General features: G+C 38.8%; 1 protein-coding gene across 1 annotated transcript; it reads left to right on the forward strand.

Annotated features, from left to right (window-relative positions):
• Positions 1-6,518: 6,518 nt before the first annotated feature.
• On the forward strand, positions 6,519-8,030 carry atoh7 (atonal bHLH transcription factor 7). The gene has a single exon (XM_024425382.2). The coding sequence runs from the start codon at positions 6,827-6,829 to the stop codon at positions 7,274-7,276; it is 450 nt and encodes a 149-aa protein (XP_024281150.1). The 5' UTR covers positions 6,519-6,826; the 3' UTR covers positions 7,277-8,030.
• Positions 8,031-10,304: the final 2,274 nt, after the last annotated feature.

Genomic DNA, 10,304 nt, shown 5'->3' on the forward strand with positions numbered 1-10,304 from the left:
TAGAGGTCTGTAATTTTTAATCATAGGTACACTTCAACTGTGAGAGCCGGAATCTAAAACAAAAATCCAGAAAATCACATTGTATAATTTTAAAGTAATTAATTTGCATTTTATTGCATGACATAAGTATTTGATACATCAGAAAAGCAGAACTTAATATCTGGTACAGAAGCCTTTGTTTGCAATCACAGAGATTATACGTTTCCTGTGGTTCTTGGAAGACCCAGCCACAACCCATCTTCAATACTCTTACTGAGGGAAGGAGGTTGTTGGCCAAGATCTCGCGATACATGGCCCTATCCATCCTCCCCTCAATACGGTGCAGTCATCCTGTCCCCTTTGCAGAAAAGCATCCCCAAAGAATGATGTTTCCACCTTCATGCTTCATGGTTGGGATGGTGTTCTTGGGGTTGTACTCATCCTTCTTCTTGCTCCAAACACTGCGAGTGGAGTTTAGACCAAAAAGCTCTATTTTTGTCTCATCAGACCACATGACCTTCTCCATTCCTCCTCTGGATCATCCAGATGGCCATTGGCAAACTTCAGATGGGCCTGGAAATGCCCTGGCTTGAGCAGGGGGACCTTGCGTACGGTGCAGGATTTGAATCCATGACGGCGTAGTTTGTTACTAATGGTTTTCTTTGAGACTGTGGTCCCAGCTCTCTTCAGGTCATTGACCAGGTCCTGCCGTGTAATTCTGGGCTGATCCCTCACCCTCCTCATGATCATTGATGGCCCACGAGGTGAGATCTTGCATGGAGCCCCAGACCGAGGGTGATTGACTGTCATCTTGAACTTCTTCCATTTTCTAATAATTGTGCCAACAGTTGTTGCCTTCTCACCAAGCTGCTTGCCTATTATCCTGTAGCCCATCCCAGCCTTGTGCAGGTCTACAATTTTATCCCTGATGTCCTTACACCCTCTCTGGTCTTGGCCATTGTGGAGAGGTTGGAGTCTGTTTGATTGAGTGTGTGGACAGGTGTCTTTTATACAGGTAATGAGTTCAAACAGGTGCAGTTAATACAGGTAATGGGTGGAGAACAGGAGGGATTCTTAAAGAAAAACTTACAGGTCTGTGAGAGGCGGAATTCTTACTGGTTGGTAGGTGATCAGATACTTATGTCATGCAAATTAATTACTTAAAAATCATACAATGTGATTTTCTGGATTTTTGTTTTAGATTCCGTCTCTCACAGTTGAAGTGTACCTATGATTACAAATTACAGACCTCTACATGCTTTGTAAGTAGGAAAACCTGCAAAATCGTCAGTGTATCAAGTACTTGTACTCCCCACTGTAGCAAGTACTATGAATATGACCAGGTGAATCCAGGTGGAAGATATGATCCCTTGTTGTTGTCACTTGTTAAATTCACTTCAATCAGTGTAGATGGAGGGGTGGAGACTGGTTAAATAAGTATTTTTAAGCCTTGAGACAATTGAGACATGGATTGTGTGTGTGCCATTCCTAGGGTGAATGGGCAAGACAGAATATTTAAGTGCCTGGGTTTTTCACGCTCAACAGTTTCCTGTGTGTATCAAGAATGATCCACCACCCAAAGGACATCCAGCCAACTTGACACAACTGTGGGAACCATTGGTGAACATGGGCCAGCATCCCTGTGGAACGCTTTCGACATCTTGTGGAGTCCATGCCCCAACGAATTGAGGCTGTTGCAACTCAACATTAGGAAGGTGTCCTTAATGATTTGTACACTCAGTGTATATAGCCAGCTCTACTATGAATATGTCTTTACAATTTGATATCTAGAATTGGTTTGAAAATATGATTGAGTTCACCTTGATGTTCAATTAAACCAGAATATTTCACATCGAATTACATGATTTGTAAATGCACACTTTTGCACTGTGATCCTGTTGTGTTTTGAGTCCATACTGATAGCATATGGAAAAGCAAGTGAACTACTGTAAGCAAAGGATGGCATTTTCGTAGTGCAAAAGCATTGTGCAAAGTGCAAAAAATACACTGTAATCCTCATTATAAACTTGCAGTGTGATTACATTTGAAACGTTTCAGCTAAAATGTGTGTTATCAGGTGGCGATCATTTGACAAGATTTTAGTCAACCGAACAATAGATAAATAGTCGCCTCTTAATCACGCAGTTTGAAATGAAGCCAGATTGGAATGGGGTTTATGGTCATTTTTGCGCTTTGCTCAATGCTTTTTGCATTATGAAAATGTCTCTGTTTCTTCTCACTGCCTCGTAAATGGATAGTTGTGCTTACAGTAGCTTAACAGTACACCAGGAGCCTTATCCAAGGATTGCATTTCAAACACTATCATGATGTTTACTTGACAGAAATGCCTTTTTAAGGTGAGGGATTTGAGCTGCTATTTCTGCTGTATGGAGATAGGTAACTGAATATGTAAGTTATTTTAATAAGAAAAACTAAATTCTGACAGGAATTTATGCAATAATGTTCATGCAGCAGTATAGTTGTACTTTGAAAAATATACTCATGTGTTTCAATGTTAGTGGGTCTAGTGACAGGAAAGATATTTGTTTGTTGGTAGGCACATGTGCTTTAACAGGATTCACTGATGGAATGAAATGTATGTGTGGGAGAGATTATGTTTTGACGTTTTGATGGAACTGTACACACCCTTGTAGCTAACATGCGATTATTGAATAACAGATTAAATGTTTGAACACATATTCAATAAATGTCAAGTTGCACCATGTAAAATAGTTTTTTCCCCCTGAGAATAAAGTTATATTTATTCCAAAAAATATATATATAATGTATATTTTTGTACATACATGTGTCTTACACATTATGAATGCATGACATTTTATGGAAATATCTTTATTTTTTAATTATTTCAATTTTACGTAGAATCAGAGTCTAGCAAAATAAAATGTATTGTTCCACCTACCTTTAAAAAAACAAACATTGATCCACTCATTCACAATTGTTATTAATATGGATTATTGACTAATTCATTATCAGCCAGATTCATTTTTATGGAGTATACATTTGTAACATGATAATCAACACATGTATCATTTACATTTACCTCTGTTATACAGTGCAATAATCCAATTTAATTGGATATCATGCTAGGTCTCAACTACTCTTCCCTTTGGTTTATTGTCAAATATGAGGTGAGATCTTGTTTCAGGCTTATTAGCTTGTTATTTACTTATTTTCTTCTGAGACCAATACACAATTCCAGACAGGAGACAATGCTCAGCTAAGCCAATTAAGCAATGTTAATCACACCAATTAGACGAGCAAAAAAGTTCAAATAGGCATGAAATTGCATTCACCTTACTTGACCTAATTGCAGTCCCCAGCCTCATTTGACCAGCTGCTACTTGTTGGGCTGATTGGTAAATGAACATGTTATACTGGGGTTCGGTACATGGTTGTTATAGTCCTACTGTGTTAAGTGGGTATGAGGGGTGGAAGTGACAAAAACGTTATGCAATGAATTAATGTGATAATGAATTAATCAAACCAAATTTGATTTAGTCTACTCCATTATTTAATTACTGTACTTTTATTCAAACCGTTACTAATTTTAAAATGTTTGTCATGCCCCTCATAAGCCCTGTTTATACCTGGTTTTGACATCCATCATATCCTGATCTTGTCTGCATTTGGATTCTGCTATGAAATCATTTGCATACAGGGAGGGACCCACAATAGTCTGTATTGCAGACACAGTGGAGGGATAAAAAAAAGTACATTTTAAACCATGTGTAGACACATTTCTGAAAATGTGGGCACAATCAAAATGTAGACAAGATCAGGACGGGGCTATAATGGACCCTGTTTCTATCTTTGATTGAACCCTGACGTTTGAGTCTCAGGTAATAGGCCCTCTGCTGCGGATATGTCCATGATGAATTGGCTGTGAAGGGACACTTGCTAGTGGTTGGTTTAGGAGAGTAAAGAGTCACGTGGTTTCAAGTGCCGTTTTTTAGATAGAAGCCCTGTTTATACCTGGTGCTAACAAGCATCCTGATCCTGTCCACATTGTTATTGTGCCCACATTTTTAGACAGGTGTAGACGATTAAAAGACGCATTGTGAGCTGATTGGGATCACATCTTCCTGGCCATCTACAGAGGGAGTCAGGAGCCTCGTTTAAACTTGGTGCTAACATGCTCTTAACCATTTCTAAATTAAATTTGAGTATATTATTTAATCTAATCAGATTGACGAAATCTGACCGAACATACTGTCGGCCCCTAATACTGACTTTTTACACTTTCCCTACTCTTAAACTTCAGAGGCCGTCATCTCCAAGTAGATCTACATGCATCTGGACGGGTCACTCCTTTTTCTGTGACATATGGCTTTTGACAGAGGGGGTAAGCCAGCCACCAGTCCTTGTCAGACAAGCCAATCACACAAATGAGTGGGAAAACAAGGCTGGAAGAAATGGAAAGGTCGGAGACGGTCTGAGACATAGGCCACAGACAAGACAAGCAGCAGCTGGCCAACTACATCCATCTGTAATCAATGAACCAAACTGGTAGATGGGATTATATGCCTAATTGCACAGCAAACCAGTCCATCCCCAAAATGACCAAACAGCATGAGCTTGTGTCCATGACCCAATATGACCTAGGCATGAGGCAGCATCTTGGGCATCTAGCAGTAATTCATGATTCATACACAATGCTTCTGTACCCTGGGTTTTCACGTATAAATCCCTTTCTACGGCATTACGTTACATGATCTATTCCAGGAAGTAAACACAACGAGAAGAGCTAATAAATATTGACCGGGATTGCTGTAGTCATTACTCATATTATTTTATGCAAACGTTCTGCATATCTGTTAATGCCATTCAGAAATAAGACTGTCTAACATTTGAGTGCATTTAAAGCTAGCTATAGGCCTATGCGTGGGATGTTGGTATGTACTGTGTGGGTTCGTGTTTAGTGGGTTCGTTTGGATGGAAGGGGAGGGGCTGTTGACCTGGTCAGATTCATCCCTTGGTTGTTGGACTTACTTGCACCAGATGGAAAGGACAGACAGTTAAACAAATTATTCTGTCAAGTCTCATTTCCTCGGACCACTAGACAGATCAATTATTTACTTCACACATGGTCCCCAGTAAGTACAAGGACACTAATGTATACCACATACTGTGCTTGATTAAGAACACAGCATTGGTAAACAGACCAGCAATAGCCACCCAATATTGGAGCAATCTCTTTTAGTACATTCTAATAAACCATAGCAATAATGAATATACTTCTTGTTTATTCATGTGATGTATGTCCCGTCACTAACTCTACCCAAAATATCAAATTCAAAACAAAATGTTTCACAAGACCAATAACATGTCAGAATATTTTGTGTGTACGTGATTTTGTCCTTCTCAAAATCTTTTTATTTTTATTTTATTAATCCCAGCCGGTGAAAAGAGCAACTGAGCAGGGTGTTGTCTAGGAGTCACTCTTAAACCATTTAGGGGTTAGGGGTCACACTTACACTTACTTCTCTGGGGATAATCTGTCTCAGATTATAAATGAGATTATCCATATTATCATTATGAGACTAAGAACGAAACCTGTGATAAGCGAGTAAATAAACAAGTGGTGTTTCCTTTAATATGTCATTTATAGTGACATATTATCCCCAAATGTCCTTTCTAAATGTAGGTATGCAATGCAAATCACAAATACATAATCAATAAACACACGCAAAGAAAATGTTAAATCATGATAATAAATAATATTTAGCAATGATAATTAATTCACTTTCTAAAGGAAATCTGACAAATGGATATTTTAAAGAAGCTGCATAAAAGCCCCAATAATCTATATTACAACAAATGTCATGAATGTTGACATCGAATGAAGTTCCCCTATGTTATATTTAACATCTGTTGTTCCTTCAGCTCTTGTGCAATTCAATTACTCATTTTTACTTAAGGGACAAAATAACCTGCTATTATAATCATTGAATACAACGTATGCCATACACAGCAAACAAAGGCCTAACGTAAAAAAAATTTAAAAAAAGATCATGGAAAGTACGACTGCAACATGTTGATTTCCTATTGAAGTAAAGTGAACATAAGACTTTCAATTGTTACTTATAGATTTTCCTTTGATGTCACTGTCTTTACACTGATTAGAATTTCAACCAAGATAATCAGCTCTATAGGTTTCATTGCCAGATGGTAGATTTCTGTGTTTGAAAAGCATGGCTGTTAGTAAAGCCATGATGGCTCAGAGTGAAGCCATGACCAGATAGAACAGGCTGACTTAATTGGAATTTCATTAAGGATTTGTTTGCGTTTTTGTGAGTGTGTGTGTGTGTGTGTGTTTGTGTGTCTGCGTTGGTGTCTATCCCAGCAAACAATATTGAGGATGGGGGAGGGAAATATTGGGGAGGGGGGTTAAAAGCAATATTGGGGATAGATGGGGGGTATGAGGGATGGGATGGGACTCCACCTGCTGCCACCTGTTCATCTCCTGAGTCATATAAAAGTGTGTTCCTCAGTCTCTCCAAGACCAGAGACACAGAAGCTGTTTTACTGTTTAGGCTTAGCAGAGGACCAACACTTTGGATTAACTTCAAATTGTTCACTAGACATACAGCTTCATCGATACACAGCTTAATTAGACAAGGACTTTGGACAGCTACCACGACACCAGACCATTTTGGACAGCTACAAGAGGGACTTTGCGAAATTTGAAAACGTCTTAAAACAGTCTGGCGGTTAGTTAACACACCACTTGACTTGGTTGACTCATCGTCACATTTTGGGAGGTTTTGGTAACATACAGAACCAGCAGAAAACTTGTGAACTGAATCGTGGAATTGTGACCAAAACCATGGTGTCCCACCAGCCCAGTTGCACTGGATCTGACTCTGGATCCGAGTCCGAGAGTCTTGATTCCAAGTCTGGATCTCCAGAGAAGCATGATGGTTCCACACGGCGGAGGATGGCAGCCAACGCCCGTGAGAGGAAGAGGATGCAGGGGCTGAACACAGCCTTTGACCGTCTCCGTAAAGTGGTCCCCCAGTGGGGCCAGGATAAGCAACTGTCCAAGTACGAGACTCTGCAGATGGCCCTCAGCTACATCATGGCCCTCAGCCGGATCCTGACAGACGCCCAGAAGCGCAAAGCCCCCCACAGACAGTGGCTGGACCTGCAGTTTGACTCTGTGCAGCCAGAGAACTATCAGTGCTTCAGTACTATCAGGTACAGCTCTCCAGTTGAACAGGAGTACATGCATTCGTCCTTTCCCTACCAGTACGACGGCCTCCAAGTTCCTACATAGACTAGATGGAAAACTGAAAAACTAGTCATGTTGTTTGAGGTGAACAACAATCTGTACTTGATTTTATGATGCAGGCGTATTCTCTAACCCAGGAGTCAATAAATAGATTTGTATTGCTTTTATTTATAATTTATAAAAAATCTATTTATTGACATTTGTTTATATTTTATGATTATTAAGTTTAGACATACGTTTAATCTAAAATTCTTCCAAACAAAGCAATTGACAGCTTGTATTGCATTTCAGTGTACTGTACTGTAATTGATTTAGCAAAGAGTTGGTTCCTCTGTAAACTCTTCCCTGGTAAACACAGACATCTTGGCTTTCTCTAGTTTCTCTTTCTCTCTGTATTGTTGGTAAGTAAACATTTCACTGTTAGTCTACACCTGTTTTTAATGAAGCATGTGACAAATAAAATTTGATTTGATTTGTATCAAATCTTCCAGATGAGACCCTGACATAATTTTGTGTAATTTATAGTGAATGCGAATCATAGGATTACAAGTGGAGTTATTTGCCCCAATTGTTATTGTGTAAAAAAAACAGTGACATTTTACGACTTCGGTAAGATACATTTTGAATCTATTTTTGTAAATGTTAAACTTTTTGCCATAGAGTCTAGTTAACATAATGTTCTCTAGCCACGAAATGTAGGCATTTTGGAAATTCTACATGTTTTTTTTGTGCTCTTCAGTTTGTCTAAACTGTGTTTAAAACTGTGTTTGTTTAATAATAGTTTTTCTACTGAAATAAAAGTTGCTAGCTATTTTATTGAAATTGCTTTTGAGTTGTGTCAAGTTTTGTTCTTTTGTACATTTGCACATATTTGATCGTCTCATGGATCCCTTGACCAAGTCAGCAAGCGATGGTTCTCATCCAACAACCATTCTGTTTGGCTTGAGTGGAGACATCAAAGCAGAGCACTTTACAGGTGAAGGTCACTTTCCATTTAACTGAGCCAGTATTTGTCTATCATCTAATAAGGAGGTAAATTGATTGTTATGGTAACCAATCATAACATATATTTGGGGAATTAAATGTGAATGTACATCCTGTACCCAAAACATCCATTAACCGTAGCCATTTCAACTCTTTCTATCTTAATTGCCCCATCTCATCTATGTTGTATCCCCAGACAACAGGGGGTGCAAAAGGGGACCTAAAAATGTACAGCATTTCTTTTCTTTTGATGTGTCAGGTTCTACGTGAGAGTGATGGCGGGTCAGTCTGGTCCTGCACCACCCTGATCAGTGCGCCGTCCTTTTGTCCGGAGCTCCTGTGCCCTGAGATAAGACGGGATTACGTCAATGGTAGACCAACATATGAACAAATAAAAGGGCCTCGTTTTTGGGGCCCACAAATGTGAGAGAATAGGTGAAGAGTGATGTCGTTTTTTTAACGAGTGAAGAACATTAGACAAATCTAATCAATTGATCATCATCATCATTAATAATAATGCATGTCATGTCGTTGATCAACCAATCTTTCATTATCAGAAATGAACAAAGTGCTAAACAGAACGGTTGAATCAGGATCACTAGTAATTGGGATTATTATTTCACAAATGCCTTGTCAATATTTTGGCACCAGAATAAGGAGGTGATGTTGGCCTATACTGTACCTCTGACTCACACCCAAGAAATGACATAAATCAGGTCAGTAATAATTCAGTAATAATAAAAAGTCCCATATTACTTTAACACAACTGTACGGAGTTACGCCTAGAATAGTCGTATGACCACAACAAACCTGCATTCGTTTGAATACCAAGAATTGGGGATGGAAAGTGATCGTTAGAAATGTTTAAATGTTGCCATCGTGGTACAAGCGGCATCTGATTATTGAAGCCTGTGTGCCAGATCCTGCCAAAGGTTCAACCAATGAGGAGATATTAAACTCTATTGTTGGGCAATGGCTGTGCCTAATTCCACTGTTCGGGGGCACTGATGCACGGACCTCCATGGCTGGACTCTAAACACAGAATCTGTTACTACCACCAATCTCTTCATATAGCATTTAATCCGATAATTATTTCATTTTAAGGGGGGCAATCTGCGATTGCAACTTCCATTTTTTACTTAAAATAATGCTATATACCCATTGATTCCTTAAGAATATAACTTACAAATGCCTCATGAGTTTAGTTCAACTGTTGTACCCCATCAGAACCCAAAACATAACCTTGTTTTACATCAGTGTTTGTAAACAATGCAATTGTAAACAAGCACAGTATAGCCTCAGAACATGAATAATACTATCATTTTGATAGAATGGATGGTCAGTCCTTGCATACAGTACATAGCTCTGTCTATGATATTGAATGTGGTTACATTTCTCTACCACATCCCTCCGGACCGCGGAAGATCGGAGCTATAGCGTGTTTTAAATCCCCCCTTAAACGGGGACTGCATGCACGGTAAACGCTGCATATGTCGGCTCAATTGGGAAAAAAACTCCACATTTCAATCGCACGACAACGCAGCGGTCCGAATTGAATGTAGCCCTTTGTTATTGAACTGCAGATTGTCCCTCCAAAGCCAAAGTCTGTATCATTTCCGGTAATTTCAACTATTGAAGTACAGCGTATCTTTAGAGATTGAGATTAGTACAACTTTTTTATTTTACCATACACAAAAATGTGGGCTATATTATTGTTTATGTTTCCGTTGTTATGAGACTTGTATAGTTTACGATTATGTTTAGAAAAGTAATGTTTCCCTCTCATGGAATGACATTCATTGACCACTACAGATATATCATAGAAATCAATAGATTTGCATGTGAAAATGTCATAGGATGCATGTACATTTTTTAATTAAAAAAAAATTGTGTCCATTGTTACATTTTTTGGTCGATGGCCCACTCTTTGATGGTATGCATATAAGTGTACCTATGTCTCCTCTATATTTATTGTCAAAAATAATTTCATTTAAACTCAATGAGTCAATTAATCTGATTAAAAATGAATTATTTGCTGCTCCAGATGTGCCCTTAAGCAAGGCATTTAACCCTAATTTCCTCGAGGGGC

Source organism: Oncorhynchus tshawytscha, linkage group LG06 (genome assembly GCF_018296145.1).
Source record: "Oncorhynchus tshawytscha isolate Ot180627B linkage group LG06, Otsh_v2.0, whole genome shotgun sequence".
Classification (NCBI taxonomy): Eukaryota; Metazoa; Chordata; class Actinopteri; order Salmoniformes; family Salmonidae; genus Oncorhynchus; species Oncorhynchus tshawytscha.

Coding starts and splice junctions, on each gene's coding strand:
- atoh7 (XM_024425382.2), top strand. CDS start 6,827: ATGGTGTCCCACCAGCCCAGTTGCACTGGATCTGACTCTGGATCCGAG.